The sequence below is a fragment of the Sitophilus oryzae genome, unplaced genomic scaffold (assembly GCF_002938485.1).
Source record: "Sitophilus oryzae breed Bouriz unplaced genomic scaffold, Soryzae_2.0 scaffold_927_pilon_pilon, whole genome shotgun sequence".
Lineage (NCBI taxonomy): Eukaryota > Metazoa > Arthropoda > Insecta > Coleoptera > Curculionidae > Sitophilus > Sitophilus oryzae.
The window spans coordinates 24,387-45,546 of NW_022147558.1; the positions used below are offsets into that span (position 1 = coordinate 24,387).

General features: G+C 32.4%; 3 protein-coding genes and 2 pseudogenes across 3 annotated transcripts; 4 read left to right on the forward strand and 1 right to left on the reverse strand.

The window, feature by feature from the left end:
* Positions 1–14: 14 nt before the first annotated feature.
* Positions 15–4,017, reverse strand: LOC115890812 (apyrase-like). The gene is made up of 4 exons (XM_030911162.1): positions 3,902–4,017; positions 2,988–3,204; positions 359–555; positions 15–105 (listed from the first exon to the last, which is right to left on the reverse strand). Exons 1-4 carry the CDS (start codon positions 4,015–4,017, stop codon positions 15–17), a joined length of 621 nt encoding a protein of 206 aa, XP_030767022.1.
* Positions 4,018–5,471: 1,454 nt separating this feature from the next.
* LOC115890821 lies at positions 5,472–7,028 on the forward strand (annotated as a pseudogene).
* Positions 7,029–9,293: 2,265 nt separating this feature from the next.
* Positions 9,294–10,682, forward strand: LOC115890813 (probable cytochrome P450 6a14; the record flags this gene model as incomplete). The annotated part of the gene is made up of 2 exons (XM_030911163.1): positions 9,294–9,501; positions 9,558–10,682. Coding segments are annotated over 2 exons (1,251 nt in total), but the record flags the coding sequence as incomplete, so codon positions are not given.
* Positions 10,683–12,951: 2,269 nt separating this feature from the next.
* On the forward strand, positions 12,952–15,494 carry LOC115890814 (annotated as a pseudogene).
* A 3,561-nt stretch (positions 15,495–19,055) lies between these two features.
* Positions 19,056–20,935, forward strand: LOC115890819 (probable cytochrome P450 6a13; the record flags this gene model as incomplete). Its single annotated transcript, XM_030911168.1, has 1 exon — positions 19,056–20,935. A coding segment is annotated over one exon (1,053 nt), but the record flags the coding sequence as incomplete, so codon positions are not given.
* Between the last annotated feature and the right edge of the window lie 225 nt (positions 20,936–21,160).

Sequence of the window (21,160 nt, forward strand, 5' to 3'; positions counted from 1 at the left end):
TTGATGTACTTCGTTCAGTTACGTATTGCTCCTTCTTCTTTAACTAGCCTTTCAGCTTCCTCGTTTACACTTGCAGTTCTGGATAAAATTGTAGAATTTCCATTACTAGAAAATTTCTAAAACAATATTTATAATAAATAAATAAAATAAACAATTATGTCCAACAAAATTGATCTAATATTGAAAAAAGTTTATCAATAACTAAGTAAGTTTATCATAAGTAGTAAAGTTTATCATAAAAATAAAAAGTTATAGGGGTGAGATACTTTCGAGAAACACCCGGTATAGGGATGTTTCAGAAAACATGACTTATTTAACATTTATAAAACGCCGTATTTAATAATTCAGATTATCTTACGGTGGTTTTGCATAGAGAACACCAATTATTCCTATCTTCTTTCCGTCTCTTTCTACAATAGTACTTTTTGTGTAAGTACCTTGAATAGTAGGTTCCTTACTGTCGTCAATGTTGGAGCACACCACGGGTGCTTTTAAACTTGTAATGAAAGGTACCACACCAGAGATACCATCATCAAATTCGTGATTACCTAGAACCTTAAAAAATAGGGATAAACTTTTTACCTTTGACAAAGAATATATATTTTTAAAAGAAAAATCTTCTGGGTGTTTCCTTTATAGAGAGAAAATCACAAAATAAAATAGTTATCTATATACAAGAAGATCGACATGTCACATACAGGGTGAACCACTGAAACTTACAATGGCTATAATTTTAAACCAAAATTTTTTTTTATTAAAATATAAAATACCGTTTCTATAATATCGAGTGGGAATACATATGACATATTTTTTGAACCACCCCGACCTACCCTAAGGCGGCACCACCCCTTAGAAAATCTTAAATGGCAAAACCCCACTTGTGGCGCTTTTTTGGAAAGCCCGTGAAAATGCTAAACGATGATCATAAAGTTTTAGGGTGAAATTGAAAACTACCCCTTACACAAAATTGGTTGGACATTAATGAGAGAAAAGGAGTGATTTTTTTCAACATAAGTTACAAATTGGGACCCAGCTAAATGAGGTTTTTTCAAACTACCCCGACCCACCCTTAGGTTACCATCCCTTGACTTCTAACCTCAAGATAGCGATACCCTTGTATTTACCTCTTTGGAAAGCTGATATAAAAATGCTGAACGACTGTCATAAAAAACGAAAAAAGTGGGAGCTAAAAATAAAAAAATGTCAAAACGATATCCAAAATCAATAGAATGAATTGCCAGAAAAAGAAAAAAGCTCGTACAAGAGAGAAATTTATTATAACTCTTAATGAGGACCTCATACACTTTCAGCAAGATGGAGCCCTTTCGCATTATTCTATTGTCACTAGGCGGTGGTTGGATAAATATTAACCAAGGCAATGGATTGGCAAAAGGGGTCTAATCGAGTGGCCGCAAAGGTCACCTGATTTCCTCCTTTAGACTTTTTCTTATGGGGTTACACTAAATCCATAGTCTACAAGACAAAACCAGGTTCGTTGCAAGAAATGCAGCAGAGGAGAACTGAAGCATGTCGAAATATTCCGAGAGAGTTTCCAAAAAGTGAGAGAATTTGAAAATCGTTTGTATTTTGTATGGAACAAAACAGCTGTCATTTTGAGCAATTCTTAAAATAGAAATTATCATTTTAAATTTCTTTCAAATTGTCACACCTACATTTCTTGTCACTAACCAGTAATTAAGTTCAAGTCTGTATGACCATCGTTTAGCAATTTCAATTTCACCAAAGAAGTGTCACAAGTGGGGTATGGCTATTTTGAGATTAGAGTGGGGGGGTGCCACCTAGGGGTGGGTTGGGGTGGTTTTAAAATTACTTCTTTTGCGTCATTTAGCTGGGTCCCAAGTTGTAACTTATGCTGATAAAATCACCTTTTTCATTAATGTCCACCTAATTGTTCATGTATGGGTAGTTTTTTCCTAAAAACTTTATGATCATCATTTAGCATTTTTCATGAGCTTTCAAAAAATACAAATGGGGTATTGCCATTTAAGATTTTCAAATGAGTAGGGGTGCCTCCTAAGGGGTAGGTCAGGATGGTTCAAAAAATACGTCATATATGTATTCCCCATCGATATTATAGAAGCAGTATTTTTATTTTTAAATATCTTTGGTTTAAAAATTACGCAGCCATTATGAAGTTTTTGTTAAGCCCACCCTAATATCCTATTAAAATTGAAGCATCATTGGACATTTCAAAGACCTCAATTCAAAAACTTTTACCTACATAAAGAATGATCTGTCAAAAAATTAGATTTCTTGTTGGATAATTACAGTCAAATGGTGTCAAAAACTCATTTAAAGCAGGAAACTCCAGTACAATACGCAGTCTTTTCAGTGGTGATAAATTCTGGATTTACTCTTATGAACCCTTATGACTCCGAGATGAACCAAAACCAACGAAAGTTATCCCTTCTCGAAGTGTTTCCAAAAAATGGTGGCGATATTTGTCTCAAAAGCGGACCATACACTACAATCTCTCAGCAAGATCATAGGACTGTTACTGCTGATTGGCGCATATTTATTTGTTTGCCGGAAGTAATTGCTGAGTTTCGATAAAAAACAATCCTCAACACCGAATGATCCTCCACATAAAGAGACAATGCAAATTCCTGTACAGCTCGAAAAACAATTGAGTTTTTAAAGCAAGGAAACATCAAATTGTTGGACCATCCTCCACACAGTCCCGACCTAAATCCTAACGACTTTTCCAAAATTAAAGAGACAGAAAAACTGAGTGGTCAAAGGTTCCAGTCCCTATAGAAGATGCAGTCAAGCGAGGTGGAATAGTTGTTTCCAGAATTGGTCCCAACGGATGCAAAATTTCATTTCTCTTCTTGGAGAATACTTCGAAGAATAGTTATTTAAGAATTATCTAAAAAAATACCCCAAAGGCGAAATATCCAGAGGGAACTTTTTAAAGAAATTAGTCCCCACCACAAAGTAATAGATATTATGTAAATGTTTCTTACGATAGCATCAAACGGTAATTTGTTCAGAAACTCTTGAGTTATGTTCCATTTGCCCAAGGTGTAATACAGGGTGCCTTGAAAGTTATCGCCGCCATTCAGTAAGAGGGACTTGGGTTGCGTATCTAATAGTTCCTGGATTTGAGTGACCAGTCTTGGAAATCCACCGATGCAAGATGTATCTTTGCACGTTCCAGATGCACTACTTATCTCTTCAAATCTATAAGAATTTTTTTTTTACATTTTTTGAAAGCTGATTTAAGACAATAATTAGTGTTTTAAATATCGATAAAAGATTTAAGTCTTTTCGAAAAATGCCCGGTATAGTTGTAAAACCTGACAAAGAAATATTAAAAATATAATTTTTTCCATAGCAACTGTTAAAATTGCCTTATATCTATCAAAAATAGTAGAAAAAATAGTACTTTAACCGCAAGAGTAGATTAAATGATTATTTCTTCTCGCACGTTTTTTAATTGCTTCCATTTTTGAAAATTTTTGTATTCCTTTTCATAAGTTATTCGGGATTTAAATGGAAGTAGTTTGGATATGGCGTTTGTCGCCTCAGCCTAAATATCTGTTGGTAATTTACTTATTTTGTTTTGAGCCATTTCTGGCTCCAATTCAATCAGCAATCGACACGAAAGAGAATTAAAAAAAATTGACTCAAAACTGACAACTAAAGAGACAGCTTTATTTATTTGTCAAATCACATAGAAACCAACGAAAAACCAGCACAATATTTTTTCAACTCGTAATAAATTCTTTGAAATAATAATTTCTGAATATTTTTTAAACCGTAACTCGCTATGGAAAAAATATTGTTTTATCCACGACGATAAAATTGCATTATCGTCTCCCGAAATTAATTACCATTTTATCGTCTTGTATAAAAAATAACTATTCCTTAACCTTACCTCGCATGGAAATCATTAAGGTGCACTACAGAAAGTTCAAATAAATCTGCTTTTAAAGTATTACTAAGACAACCCAAACTCAGCAAAAATAACGTTGTTACTTTGAGGAACCACATCTTTTCCAAAGTAACGTTTGACACCTTCAGACAAGTGAAATAAACTGATTTTTAGCATTTTAATATCTATTTTAATAATCTACTTATCAATGAATTAACAGGTCTTTATTTTTATATCGGATCGAACGATTTGATATAAAATTAACATTTTATTATCGCTAAATTTTTATTGCTAGAAGTGGGTTTGTTATCGGCGATTATTGTGCTTAGAAGACGGTGATTAGAGATTAAGTTGAATAACATGTTTCATTCACCGAATTTGTTGTAATATTTATTATACGTCTAGTTGTAAGTGTTCCAAAGTAACAATAGGAAAAAATATATCTAAAGGTCACCACAGACGTACTTTATTGTCGCTCAGATAAACAGTAACAACATCCAAAGTATTTCATGTTCTTGAGTTCCGCTTTAAGTTGGTTTCTACTTGGGAAGCAGAACGGTTCTGGTTCAGTTACTGGAGTGTTCGCTCCTTTTCTAGCTAGATTGTTTGTTTTTTCATTGCCTTGTATCCCTTTGTGGGCTAAATTTTGTTACATAAAAATCTAGAATGTCAATATTCCATAGGTATATTAATAAGTGAGGTCTAAATTATAAGGAAATTCATTTTCTACGAAAACTTGAAGACATAGGTAACAAATGGTATAATACAATTTGATAGACAATTAAATTGTGCCTCTGACTCACGTAAAATATACAAGGTATTCCATTTAAATTAAACAAGTTATTGTCGGTTAAAGCTAGTAATTATTTAATATAAATTTTAAGACACTCTGTATAAGGTAGTATAATTTTTATTATTGCAACACCAAATTTAGTAAATTGAAAAACTTCAATAAATTATTTGGTTTTAAAAACTTTAATACGCCTAGAGAAATGAAGCCTTAAAATTGTCAGTGCATTTTCATCAAATCGTTAATATTTCAAAAAACCGTAAGATTAAAGTGCGGTAAACCTTTACTTTAATCGTAGAAACTAAAATGTAATAATATACAGGGCGTTCCATTTAATAAAATACAACCATGATATTTTTTATTTATTTGGGACACTCTGTACCTTTTGAAAATAATTTAAATTAGTAGTTTTAGTAGTCCTCCAACGATCCCATCACTCACATTGTCTAAAAATTTAATCATTTGGGTACGGTACGATGAGATGAATAACCCTGTATTTTTAAGTGCTTTAAATGCACCCAATTAAAAAAATAATTAGCAATCGCCTTGGTATTGAGGTCCTGGCAATATTTTTGTTATCTGAGGTGACTTTTACACGTGTCTGCTATAGCTCGTGTTCTTGTTTACAACGCAAATAAGTACGTAAAATAGGTATCAAAAGGATACGTCCAATTGAGAGAGCAAATATTATTTAAACTCTTATGTTACTAAGCGTTTTTAAAAATTATATATTACAAAAGCTGGGTTTAAAAAAAACAGTATAGTTTAGTCTTCCCAATTAAAATGTTGGTGTACTTAATATTGACTATTTTACTTTTCGTTTTTTACGTAAAATGGCGCCATACTTACTGGAAAAGACTTGGAGTGTATCAGTTTGATACCGAGTTCTTATTTGGCGATACCAAAAACGAGGTGTTGGGTAAAGCAAGCATTTTCCAAGCCTTTAAAGATAAATACAAAGAACTGAGAGCCCTAAACCAGAAACACGGAGGTGTCTACATGCTGCTGAAACCAGTTTACGTGCCTGTGGACCTGGACTTAATAAAAAGAATCGTCGTCAAAGACTTTCAATACTTTCAGGGCCACATGGACAACACTCATCCTAAAGACAACCTTAGCAAGAACCTTTTTGGTCTGTACGGTGATCCATGGAGGAAGCTAAGAGTCAAACTGACCCCAACGTTTACTTCTGGTAAGATGAAGTTGATGTTTGAGACCTTAGTTGAGAAAACGAAAGGTTTGGAGGAATTAGTGAGGAGTCACGTTAAAAATAATCAACCTCTTGACATAAAAGAAGTGATAGCTAGGTTTACCACCGATATAATTGTCAGCTGTGCTTTTGGGCTTGAAAGTAACTGTTTAGGTGAAGCTGAATCCGAGTTTCGTAGGTACGGAAGAAAAGTATTTGATTTAAAGACTTGGAGGATGGTTATTCGTAATATTCTTCCACGTGTGTTGGTGATTTTATGTTATCGTTTAGGATTTACCTTATTTCCTAGAGACGTAACCCAATTTTTCAACAAAACGGTTCAAGATACCATTCGCTACAGGGAGCAAACGAAATTCTACAGAAAGGATTTCATGCAGTTGCTGTTGGAGATAAAGAACAAAGAAAACGGGGCGGATTCAATTACAGATGAAGAGATCATTGCGCAATGTTTTGTTTTCTTTATGGCAGGCTACGAGACATCGTCAACTACCACAACTTTGTTTTACTCGAACTGTCACAGAATCAACACATCCAAGAGAAACTAAGAGCGGAAATTAGGGATGTCTTGGAAAACACGAAGGAGCGATTACTTACGATGCAATCATGGAAATGACGTATCTTGAAATGGTTATTAACGAAACCCTAAGAAAGTACCCTCCAGTTCCAAATATTCCCCGATTTTGCACGAAGGATTATCACGTTCCTGGCACAGACGTAACTATTAAAAAAGGAACCCAGGTTCAAATTCCAGTGTGGGGCCTTCAAACCGATCCGGAATATTTTCCAAACCCGGAAAAATTCAACCCGGAAAATTTCAGTGCGGAAAATAAGTCCAAAATTCCGGAAATGGCTTTTATACCTTTCGGAGAGGGACCTAGGATGTGCATCGGGTTGCGTTTTGGAAAGTTACAGAGCAAAGTTGCTTTGGTCAGTTTATTGAGAAACTTTAATTTTACTCTGAGTGAAAAAACTCGTATTCCTATTGAGTTTGAGAAAGTGAGTTTAATTTTAACAGTTGAAGGGGATGTATGGTTGAATGCAACTGAAATTTAAGACAGAAATATGTGATAATGTTATAATAAATAATATACTTCTCTGTACTGTTTATCATAATAAATTTAATAAAGATGCCCGAACAGAAGCATTAAATTACTTAATATTTAATTTATACCGGGTGCGTCTCAAAAGTGGCTCACCCCTATAACTTTTTTTATTTTTTCAGATAAAAAACGAGATTTGGTATGTCAGTATCTACATATATAAAACGCTAATGTTTATCTGTGTCGTCTCTACTGAAGTAACGACTTGCTCTAGAAAGTTGCTTTTTTACTAAAAGATAGCTAATTGGCTCTTCTAAAAAGCGTCGTCGCCAATTTTTTTGTTTTTCATTTAATTAAAAAAAAATAAAAAATATTTTTTTCTTGATGTCGCGTCAATGCGGATGCGCCAGGCTTCAACTACTATGACATAAATTAGGATTAATAATTGACGTAACTTTGATTTTTAAATGGCATCCTCATTATATTTTCACTTTATTCGATTGAAAATGACACTGATTATAGTTGAGGGTTGGAACCTTTGGTGTTACACAGCAAAATAAAACACTAAATCACCACAATACACCAAAACACTTTTACTTTTACACTGGACGCGCGTTTCGCTAACCATGTTAGCATCATCAGCAGATGATTATAAACTAAAATACAATCTACAATTGGAGCGTTTATATTCTCGCTCAGTGGGCACAGAGTGGGCGTGGCAAGATCTAGCCAACCGACTCAGAACCCAACCGAACGTAACAGTTAGATTTCCGCCACTAGAGTAGTGGGAATAAAGAACTTTAAGGAATTGGACCGTTGTCTCTCATACCATCTTTACATTTATTAATTCTGATGCTTTCATATGCATCTAATTGCCTGTAATTTGAGACTTGTTTAATTAATTTCAAGTTATTAAGATCTATACAATGTTCTTTATCAACAATATGTTCGGCAACGCAAGATTTAACCGGTCTACCATATCTTATCTGAGCTAAATGTTCTTTTAATCTAGTTAATATTATTAGTTATAGTATTATGGTGATTTAGTGTTTTTAATTTTGCTGAAAATGACACTCTGAATAGAATGGCATATCATATGTCAACTTTTATTATATTGACATTTTTGCTTAAAAAAAATCGTATCTTATAATATATATACGTATCGTATTTTAAATTTAATTAATTTTGAGTGCCATGTCTGTATTAAAAACACTAATTTTTAATCAAGGAGCCTTGGAAAAATAGATTTGATCGTCAAATATTTTTCGTGTCTTATCTTGGCGGGTTAAAAGATGTCCATATCTATTTTTTTTGAAATGTAACAAGCATATTTGGAAAAAAATAGGGATAATTTGATACCACACACTTGGTATTTCGAGTCAAATTATTTTTGTTATGAACCGCGTGTTATATACTTTCAAATAAACCATATGCGAAAATGTCGAAAGTTGACATATGATATGTCATTCTATTCAGAGTGTCTTTTTTTATCGAATAAATATACCGAGTGTGCTATGTAAAAATCAAAAGTTGTAGTTATTTCCGGTGAAACAGGAAGTGACCAAAATCAAGTGAATACGTCAATCAATCCTAATTAATGTCATATACCAAATCTCATTTTTTTTTATCTGAAAAAATAAAAAAAAGTTATAGGGGCGAGCTACTTTTGACACGCACCCAGTATAAATAATGTAGTTTTTAGATTAATTTTTATGATATATTTTTAAATGATAAGGATATGTCCTTAACATATTATTAATTCTACTAATATTATTGTGTTTGATATTAAAAAAATTTAGGGTGACCCAAATTGGGATATGGGACCGCTGGGATGTCGTAAACTATAAAATATGCCAAAAATAATCAATAATATAAAATCAGTAATTACAATACATGCATGACAGCATTTCATAACTCTGGCCACCGAATATTAATACTGTAATATATTAAATGCATACCAATTATCGCTAAAAACAACATGATTAATCAGAATCCACTTCCCACTGAAAAATGTGTAGAATAGCTATCAGAATGATTTGTAGAGAGAGAGAGAGAGAGAGAGAGAGAGAGAGAGAGAGGGAGTGCAAATATTTTTTAACTCATCGTTACTTGGCGTTTTATGAAATTATAAATAATCTAACAGCAGAATTTAAATAAACAGTACAGTTTCGTGTTCGGAATTAAAATGTTGGTGTACGTAATATTAGCCATTCTACTTTTTGTTTTTTACGTAAAATGGCAGCATACTTATTGGAAGAGACACGGAGTGTATCAGTTAGATACCGAGTTTCTATTTGGTAACTTTAAAAACGAGTTGTTGGGCAAAGCAAGCCTTTTCCAGGCCTTTAAAATAAATATAAACAACAACAAAGCCCAAACCTGAAACATGGAGGTGTATACGTTTTGCTGAAACCAGTTTATGTGCCAGTTGACCTAGACATAATAAAACGAATCCTTATCAAGGATTTTTCCTACTTCCAGGGTCACGCGAACGATTTTCATCCAAAAGACAACCTTAGCATGAACCTTTTCTTTATTCACGGTGATATATGGAGGAAGCTAAGAATAATTTACTAACCTTTACTTCAGTAGATAAGTTGATATTTTGATACTGAGTAGAAAAAACAAAAGGTTTGGAGGAATTGGTTCGGAGTCACGTCAAGCATAGCCAACCTCTTGACATAAAAGAAGTGGCAGCTAGGTTCACGACCGATATAATTGTCAGCTGTGGGTTTGGGCTTGAAAGTAACAGTTTGGGTGAAGCTGAAACCGAGTTCCGGATGTACGGAAGAAAAGTATTCGAGTTGAAGGCTTGGAGGATGTTTATTTTGAATGGTATTCCGCGTAAATTGCTGACTTTATGTTACCATTTAGGATTTACAGCATTTCCTAGAGACGTAAACCGATTTTTCTCTAAAACAGTTAAAGACAATATTTGCTACCGGGAACAAACGAAATTGTACAGAAAGGATTTCATGCAGTTGCTGTTAGAGATGAAGAACAATGGAAATGAAGCATCGAATTCAATTACAGATGATGAGATCATTGCCCAATGTTTTGTTTTCTTTGCCGCGGGCTTCGAGACATCGTCAACTACCACAACTTACGCTATGTTAGAATTGTCGCAGAATCAAGATATCCAGGAGAAACTAAGAGCGGAAATCAAGGATGTCCTGGAAAAACACGAAGGAGTGATTACTTACGAGGCCATCATGGAAATGACGTATCTTGAAATGGTTGTTAACGAAACCCTAAGAAAATACCCTCCAGTTCCATTTATACCTCGATACTGCACGAAGGATTATCATGTTCCAGGTACAGATGTAATTATTAAAGAAGGAACCCAGGTTCAAATTCCAGCTTGGGGCATTCAAACCGATCCGGAATATTTTCCAAATCCGGAAAAATTCAACCCGGAAAACTTTAGTGCGGAAAATAAGTCCAAAATCCCGGAAATGGCTTTCATACCTTTCGGAGAAGGACCAAGGATGTGTATAGGATTACGGTTTGGGAAGATACAAAGCAAACTTGCTCTGGTCAGTTTATTGAAAAACTTTAGATTTACTCTGAACGAAAAAACTCATACTCCCATCGAGTTTACGAAAGTGAGTTTCGTTTTATCCGTTGAAGGGGACGTATGGTTGAATGTAACTGAAATTTAAGAAAGAAATGTGTGATAACAAAATAATATATATTTTTGAACTGTTTATTATAATATATCTAATAAAAAAGCCTGAAAAATTACGTATTATACTACTTAATATTTAATTTATATAAATAATTTAGATATTTTGCAGACTAACTTTTAGATGATATTAATATTATTTTTTTATGATATTAAAATGTACAAAATATTCCTAAATTGGAAGGTAACCAGTGTGATATCAGAAACTATAAAATATACAAAGGGAGTCAAATTATCAAAACATAAACAAAAACAATATTATAAAATAGTTATTATTTTTGCATGCCTTTATTTGAAAAGGTATTGTAAAATCAACCTTCATTAACCTTATAGGATCACTTTGTTTGTCTGTCTGTCAAGATCCTTTATCTCGGGAACGCGTGGAGGTATCGAGTTGAAATTAAAACCATTTTCTCATGTCTACAAGTCTACAGTACCTTGAGGCTGTGAAAAAATTAAACTTACTAAGTTAGCAACGTAAAAGATACATATATTTCAACATTCTCAAAGAATCAAAATGTATGTTATTTCCGTTGACCTATGTATGTAAGAAATATGGAAAATAATATCGTCTTATCAGTCAAGCAAGTTAAGAATGGGAACTTGAATCTTGTTTTAATTTGTTTCCAGTAAAGTATAGGAAGTGGTAGAATTTAGATTGGAATTTTTGCCACAAAAAGTGTCATTTTTTTTTTTTTTTTTAACAATATACTATTTTTTTCAAACGTTAAAAAAACATTAATTTCTGCGACGTGATTGGCAGTGTAAAAATTTAACTTAACAAAGTGTCAAATTCCAACGAGCGTAACCATGGTTCTCGATATATAATTATTTACAACGTATTCCTTTTAAAACATTATTTGGAACGTTTGAAATTGTTTAAAAATCATTTGTGACATTTGAAAAATGGCATATTCTATTTGGAATAAAAATGATTTTTGTGGCTCGCCTGTATGTCAAACAAGTCAAACGTATAGCCTCACCACAAAAAGTATCATTTTTACTCCTAAAACAATATACTATTATTACATTTTTATATGAAATATACAGGTGTCTCAGATTTAATCGGGAAAATTTAATAGACGATAGAACTTGCAAAAATAAAACAAAAAGTTCAAATCAACTTGTAAGATTTAAAGCTACCTTTTCGAGATACAGGGTGTTAAAGTTTTTTTTTTAAGTAAAAAAATATTGAGATACTATTTGAAAAACTATTTTATCGATTTTGATATAACTTGACCCGTTTATAATACTTACCAAGGGACTTAATTTGATGTAATTAGATTTAAGTTTAATGGCCAGGGGCGGCGGAGGGGCATCACTGTTAAATTGTTTACAGGAAAAAAAAGGCGCATACGCTTTTCGGTTTAATGCTATTTTTTGGATTTAGTGTGTTCATTTTGTCTCTCTCGACTTTTGCTTACTTCTTGCGAATAAAAATAAATTCCCAATTGGTAATTAATATTATAATTAGTATTCTAATGGTACCCTTTATCTCGAAAAGGAAGCTTAAATCTTACAAGTTGATGAACTTTTCTTTTATTTTTGCAAGAGTTCATAGTCTGGTGATTAAAATCTGAGACTTGCCCTGCCATATTAGAAACAATCTCAAATAGAAAACCGGTGTAAAAACATAAATTTTATGCCCACAGAAAAAATTGTATTTTCGAAACTATATTAATAAGTCTAGTTTAAAAAATTATATACAGGGTGAGTGAAATACTGCAGGTGGTATATTTCGACCCCAGAAAGACGTCTATGAGGTTTTTTCCAAAAAGATGTTGAAAATCATACATTTTCTTTTAAATTTCCTCATATATTACTGAAAACTTTTTGGAACTTTTTTTTTTTTTTTTTTTTTTTTTACCGCAGTATAATTTCTTAATCTCTGATATTACCATAGTTACAGCTTTACTCTATGGTTGCGACAATAAAAAGGGATAAATACAGAAAAATACCGGTGGCTCTCAAAATTTTTCCAAAAAAATCAATTTTTTTTTAAATTTTCAAACTTAAATAACTCAGTTATTTTGGACTTATTTGAAAAATGGTAAAGAGAAAATATGTTTCTTTTATTGAGAACTACCAGCCCTGAAAATATTTGCACTTATTTAAGACTCACCCTATATAAAAAAACTAATTAACGAATTGCAAATATTGTTATGCAGCAGTTCCTAACGATGTAATTAGGATACTATGGTCTTATCAGGGTATTCTCATTATTTCTATTTTTCATATTGTAATATAGTGATACGAATCTTGTTTTTGCAACTGTTATAAGTTATTACTCGTTATTGTGCTTCTAAATAACTCGAAATAAATCTGGCAATGAACGAAGTTTTGTACGTTTTATTATTAAAAAGTCGCGAGTTTACATATCATTACTGTAAGTGACAATATGATTTTGTAGCATCATTAATTATCAAATCCTACTTGTCAATTAAGAATAAAAAAGTGGTTATCAGGATGATGTGTACGTATTGTGAGAACGGGATGTTATTACGACTTAATAACAACTTAATAATATTACTTAGCGTTTTTAAAATTATAAATAGCAGTGGCGGCGTTTAAATAAACGATAGTTTCGACTTCCTAGTTAAAATGTTGTTGTTTTTTAATATCGGCCATTTTACTGTTCTTTCTCTACGTAAAATGGCAGCATACTTACTGAAAAAGGCTCGGAGTGTATCAGTTTGATACCGAGTTCCTATTTGGCGATACCAAAAACGAGGTGTTGGGTAAAGCAAGCATCTTCGAAGCCATCAAGAAAAATACAGAAGCAACTGAAAGCTCTAAACCTGAAACATGGAGGTATCTACATGCTGCTCAAACCAGTTTATGTGCCAGTCGACTTGGACCTAATAAAAAGAATCGTCGTCAAGGACTTTTCCTACTTCCAAGGTCACATTGACAACATCCATCCTAAAGACAATCTCAGCATGAACCTTTTTGGTCTATACGGTGATCCATGGAAGAAGCTAAGAATCAAGCTCACTCCAGCGTTTACTTCTGGTAAAATGAAGATGATGTTTGATACCTTAGTAGAGAAAACAAAAGGTTTGGAGGAATTAGTGAGGAGTCACATTAAAAATAATCAACCTCTCGACATCAAAGAAGTGGTAGCTAGGTTCACTACGGATATAATTGTCAGCTGTGCTTTTGGGCTTGAAAGTAACTGTTTGGGTGAAGCTGAAACCGAGTTCCGTACATACGGAAGGAAAGTATTCGAATTGAAGGCTTGGAGGATGCTCATTCTTAACGGCATTCCGCGTAAATTGCTGACTTTATGCTACCATCTAGGTTTCAGTGCAGTTCCCAGGGACGTTGGCCAGTTTTTCAACAAGACAGTTCAAGATACCATTTGGTACAGGGAGCAAACAAAATTGTACAGAAAGGATTTCATGCAGTTGCTGTTAGAGTTGAAGAACAAAGAAAAGGGAGCTGCCAATTCAATTACAGACCAAGAGATCATTGCGCAATGTTTTGTTTTCTTTATCGCAGGCTATGAAACATCGTCCACCACCACAACTTTTGTTTTACTCGAATTGTCACAGAATCAAGATATCCAGGAGAAACTAAGAGTCGAAATCAGGGATGTCTTGGAAAAACACGAAGGAGCGATTACTTACGATGCAATTATGGAAATGACGTATCTTGAAATGGTTATTAACGAAACCCTAAGAAAATACCCTCCAGTACCCATTATTCCCCGATTCTGCACGAAGGATTATCACGTTCCAGACACAGACGTAATTATTAAAAAAGGAACCCAGGTTCAAATTGGTTTGGGGCCTTCAAATAGATCCGGAATGAGCCGGAAAAATTCAACCCGGAAAATTTCAGTGCGAAAAATAAGTCCAAAATCCCGGAAATGGCTTTTATACCTTTCGGAGAGGGACCCAGGATGTGCATCGGGTTGCGTTTTGGCATGTTACAGAGCAAAGTTGCTCTGGTCAGTTTACTGAGAAACTTTAATTTTACTCTGAGTGAAAAAACTCATACTCCTATCGAGTTTGAGAAAGTGAGTTTTATTTTATCCGTTGAAGGGGATGTATGGCTGAATGCAACTGAAATTTAACAAGGAAATGTGTGATAATATAATAAATTATTTCTGGACTGTTTATTTATTATACAGGGTGAGTCTTAAATAAGTACAAATATTTTCAGTGCTGGGTGCTTCGATAAAAGATAATAAAATAAAGAAACATATTTTATCATTAATGATTTTTTACTCATATTTTGAGAACCACTGGATTTTTTCTGGGGTTTCTTTTTTGTAAAACTAATATACTACCTATTATATCACGATTATATCAAGATATTATGTTTTTTAACTAAAAATAATAAAAAAATACAACCATTTTTTCGAAAAATACAACATTTTCCAAAAAAAATTCGCGAAAACAGCCTCATAGACGTGGCTCTGGAATCGAAATATATCGCCTTTAAAAACATTTGCACTTATTCAAGACTCACCCTGTATATGTAATTAAAAGCCTGAAAATAATCATTAAATCAATTAATATTTAATTGGTATAAATAATGTAGATATTTTTGAGACTAAATTTTAAAACGTATCTTTAAATGATATTAGTGTTTATTATTAATAATGATGTAATATGTTATTAAAATAGTACAGGGTTTCCGAAACAGGAAAGTGTCACAAATTGGGACCTCGGAAACTTTCACTCCTAAAAGTGATACATTATTTTATTTAGGAGGTCGAATGCTTAAAAAAAATAAAAAGAATGATCTTATCTATTGTGGTCTCCGAGATTTTCCAATTGTCACCCTCAAATTTGGGACAGTCTGTACATTACGAGAGATTTGAAGTGTGAGATTTATTTTGAATAAAGATTTTTTTAAAATAATTATAGTTTTGTGTACAGGATATTTATAAAAATTAAAATTGATTATTATTGACCAACTGATTATTACAAACTTTCAGTATTGGGATTAATCAAGAAATAATAGTGAAGCTACATTTTAAAATTATTTTAAAAGGTACAAGGTGTTATAAAATATATTATTTTTTTTTTAATGAAACACCCTAAATATTATTAGATTATTTGTAGTCTGTATAATCCAAATAAAAATATACAGGGTGGGCCAATGAAAACTTTCCACCCCAATTTTTCTCGTTTAAAATTAAAATTTGAAAAAACGCCCGGACACGTCGATTTAGCTTTCGAGGGGGAAAAGAAAATATCATAAAATCACTCTCACACCTATAATCTCCAAGGCGGGGGCGGCTCCACCCCTAAATTCTTAAATGGAAAGGGGGGCCGAGTGATACCTCATGTGAAAGGTCTTTCAATTCCCTTTTTAATTATATAGTCTGTCCAACGAGAAGATCCTTGACAGTGATAGATGTGTCTGTCATTTTAATATCAAAGTAGTTTATTTTATTTTACAAAGAAATAAGTTGGTACAACTGGAACGCATAGCAGGAAATATTTAAAATTTAATTGACAAGATGACAAGTGATTACTTCAAAATATCGTGAAAAAAACTGTATAAAACTGAAAAAATGTAATCGAGTTATTTTATTTAATAAAACGGTGTGTTAATACAAAACAAACAAGAACAAAACACTACATACCAAAAAAATATAAAATAAAACTATTATTTACTTTCAAGCTTTATGAAACTATACCCGCATTTATGATTATATTTATCAATATAACTTATGTACAAATACAAATTTGTAATATTCCACAGGAATAAATAAAACAACATAGGTAAATAAAACAAACTATTTTATTAATAATAACACCTACCAAATTTTATACCTTAAAGGTTGATTAATTAACTTTAATCTTAATTTTTTTAAACCAGTACCTTTTGACATTATTTTTCTGCAGTACTAAAATCCATTATTTACCTATCGTGTGATGTCGATATTTTACAGCTACTCCAGTTTTTATTATGTGTTTAGTTTGATCCTTCTACCATATACGAGATGCACTTATCTACGACGAAATGGTATACAAACTTTATCGATGGCAACTTCATTGGTGTATAAGACTTTCTGCCTGGGCAGCGAGTATTAACCATAAACTGTGCTCTGGGTTTACAGTTAATTTTCACTCGATTTTTCCTCCACTTGACTTCAAAAGACACAAAACACACGTAATAATACTAATCAAATTGCATCATCTTCCAAAACGCAGGGTATTTAACAAAAGTTGACACAAAATTATAACCTATAATTTGGCAAGACTTTAACAAGCGTCAAAATGACAAAATCTAAAGGCGAGTTCATACGCATCGGCGTCCGTTTGTCGTTCATCGTTTCGTCAAACCAATAAAATTGAAATACGATCTGTCATTTTTTAAATAAACCAATAAAACTGGTTAAAAACAACAAGACACGACGTATGACAGATTTATATTTAAACCCATCCATAGATAACTTAAAAATTATTAGAAACTTTTTTTAGTAAAATCTGCTTTTGTTCTGTCATCGTCTGTCGAAATCTTACCTGAGAAAAAAAACAGAGTATATAAGATATCATGTACTTTCGCTCAGTAGTTTTAGAGATTTATTGATTTAAAGTAGATTTTAATTTATCAGCTAAGTGGTGAAAAAATCGGTTTTTATTTTTTTCTTTCTCTGTATGTATTATTTTGGCAAACTATGTATACTAAAAATTAAGATTTTAAATAAAAAAACTTAAATTTTTATTTCTTTAAATTTCTAAAAAATTTCCCGGCCAAAATTGAGCATTTTTCACTTATTCCGAATTGAAAGATTTTTGGGCGTGGATCGATGCAGATTGATTAGTTAAAATTTTTAGTATACATAGTTTGCCAAAAAAATACATACAGAGAGAGAAAAAACAAATAAAAACCGATTTTTTCACCACTTAGCTGATAAATTAAAAAAATTACTTTAAATTAATAAATCTCTAAAACTACTGAACGAAAGTACATGATATCTATATCATTAAAAAGGGAATTGCTTTCTTGCCCTTTCCATTTAAGAATTTAGGGGTGACGCCGGCCCCGCCTTGGAGGTTATAGGTGTGAAAGTGATTTTATGATATTTTCTTTTCCCCCTCGAAAACTAAATCGACGTGTTCGAGCGTTTTTCCAAATTTTAATTTTAAACGAGAAAAATTGGGGTGGAAAGTTTCCATTGGCCCACCCTGTATTTGATTAGGTTTACCTCATTTAAACCTTACAATTTTACTGGATCATGATATTCTTATTATTTTACTTTTTTCTTCTTGAACTAATATACTGATATGATTATTGTTTTTGCTTATTGTTATTAATTTATTGTGTAGTTAATTCGAAAACATTGGGTAATTAATTAAATTCTATTTATTTATTTAATAAAAAATCGACATTACATATCATATACAGGGTGAGTCTTAAATCAGTGCAAATATTTCTAGGGATAGTATATTTCAGCCCCAGAAACATGGCTATGAGGTTCTTTCCGCAAAAAAAATTAACAAATATAGAATTTTTTTGAAAAAATATTGGAATTTGTTTAGTTTTTAGTTAAAAAACATAATTTCCTGATGAGATGGCAATATAGGTAGTAGGTATATTAAATTAACAAGAAAGAAAACTCGGTAAAGATCCAGTGGTTCTCAAAATTTAAGCAAAAAATATATTTTTTTAAAATTTTCAAACTAAAATAATTCGGTTATTTTGGAGTTATTCGAAAAACGGTAAAGAAAAAATATGCTTCTTTTATTGAGATCTACCAGCCCTGAAAATATTTGCATTTATTTAAGGCTCACCCTATAGAGCGATAATCGATAATTACTAGAATTAGACGCATAACAATTTTTGCTAATAACAACATGGCTAATCAGATTCCACTTCTCAATGAAAAAATGTGCTTAATAGGAATCAGGATGATATGCAGAATTGAACAAGTAAATATTATTGTAACTAAATGTTACTTAGCGTTTCTTTAAAAACTATAAATAATCTAGCAGCGGCGTTTAAATAAATAGTATAGTTTTGTCTTCCCAATTAAAATGTTGGTGTACTTAATATTGGCTATTTTACTTTTCGTTTTCTACGTGAAATGGCAGCATACTTATTGGAAAAGGCACGGAGTGTATCAGTTTAATACCGACTTCTTATTTGGCGATACCAAAAATGAGATGTTGGGTAAATCAAGCATTTTCCAAGCGGTCAGAGATAAATACAATCAACTGAAAGCCCAAAACCTGAAATATGGAGGTGTCTACATGCTGCTCAAGCCAGTTTTTGTGCCAGTCGACTTGGACTTAATAAAAAGAATCGTCGTCAAGGACTTTTCCTACTTTCAGGGTCACATTGACAACGTTCATCCCTAAGGACAACCTTAGCATGAACCTTTTTGGTCTATACGGCGATCCATGGAAGAAGCTAAGAATCAAGCTCACTCCAGCGTTTACTTCTGGTAAAATGAAGTTGATGTTTGATACTTTAGTGGAAAAACGAAAGGCTTGGAGGAATTAGTGAGGAGTCACATTAAAAATAATCAACCTCTTGACATCAAAGAAGTGATAGCTAGGTTTACTACGGATATAATTGTCAGCTGTGCATTTGGGCTCGAAAGTAACAGTTTGGAAGTAGCTGAAACCGAGTTCCGTAAATATGGAAGAAAAGTGTTCGATTTGAAGGCTTGGAGGATGGTTCTTCTTAATAGTGTTCCGCGTTCATTGCTAACATTATGCTATCATTTAGGATTTACCGCGTTTCCTAGAGACGTAAGCCAATTTTTCAATAAAACAGTTCAAGATACCATTCGCTACAGGGAGGACACAAAATTGTACAGAAAGGATTTCATGCAATTGCTGTTAGAAATGAAGAACAAAGAAAACGGAGCAATAAATAAAATTACAGACGAAGAGATAATTTCACAATGTTTTGTATTCTTTATCGCAGGCTACGAGACATCGGCAACCACCACAACTTTTGTTTTGCTTGAATTGTCTCAGAATCAAGATATCCAGGAGAAACTAAGAGCGGAAATTAGGGAAGTCTTGGAAAAACACGAAGGAGCGATTACTTACGATGCCATCATGGAAATGACGTATCTGGAAATGGTTATTAACGAAACTCTAAGAAAGTACCCTCCAGTACCAATGATTCCCAGATTCTGCACGAAGGATTATCACGTTCCAGGCACAGAGGTAACTATTAAAAAAGGAACCCAGGTTCAAATTCCAGTTTGGGGCCTTCAAACCGATCCGGAATATTTTCCAAACCCGGAAAAATTTAATCCAGAGAATTTCAGTGCGGAAAATAAATCCAAAATTCCGGAAATGACCTTTATACCATTCGGAGAGGGACCCAGGATGTGCATCGGGTTGCGTTTTGGAAAGTTACAGAGCAAAGTTGCTCTGGTCAGTTTATTGAGAAACTTTAATTTTACTCTCAGTGAAAAAACTCATACTCCTATCGAGTTTGAGAAAGTGAGTTTTATTTTATCCGTTGAAGGGGATGTATGGTTGAATGCAACGGAAATTTAGGAGGAAAATGTGTGATAATATTATAATAAATTTATTTCTGGATTGTATATTATTATACAGGGTGAGTCTTAAATAAGTGCAAATATTTTCAGGGCTGGGAAGATCTCGATAAAAGAAACATATTTTTTCTTTGCCGTTTTTCAAATAGGTCTAAAATAATATTTTACTTTAAAAATTAAAAAAAATGATTTACTTTTTAAAAATTTTGGGAGCCACCGAACTTTTTCTGTGTTTGCATCTCTTTTAGTGCTTTCAATTTTTTTTCGCGAAAAAATATTTGCAGTTATTTAAGACTCACCCGGTATATCTAATGAAAAGCCTGAAAATGTCCATTTTAGTAATTAACATTTAATTGGTTAAAATAGTGTGTAGTTATTTTTAAGTAAATTTTATAATGTATCTTTAATTGATAAGAAATTGAGGTTATTATTAATTATTAATATTAATATTGATATGTATGTTATTAAAAAAATACAAGGTGTCCAAAACGTGTGAGGTCGTGTGTTTTAAAAAAAGATTAAAAAATACAGGTTCGTATTTGTAAAAAAAATCATCTTCTTCGTACCTATTGTGGTTTCCGAGTTTCCAATTGTCACCCTCATTTTTCGGACAGTCTGTACATTAAGACAGACTTTATGTATGAGATTTATTTTGAATAAAGAATTAGAAAAAACAGTATAGTTTATGTACAATATGTTGATAAAAATTAATTTTGTTTATTACTTTTAATTGATTTTTACAAACTTTGAGTGTTGAGATCATTGAAAATATACTATAGCTACAATTTAAAATTATTTTATAAGGTATAAACAGAGTGTCATAAAATATATTAAGGAAGTTTTTTTTTTAAATGAAACACCCTATACGTTATTACATTTTTAGACTGTAAGACCGAAATAAAGCTAACTTTGATGTTTTACCATTTTAATCGATAAGACTTACCTCATTTATGTCTATTTTTTGAAACATTTTAATATGTTATTTATCTAGGCGTGTTTAAGTTTTTAAAACGAAATATGCACTGAAAGTTTTTTATTTAGTAAATATTGTGC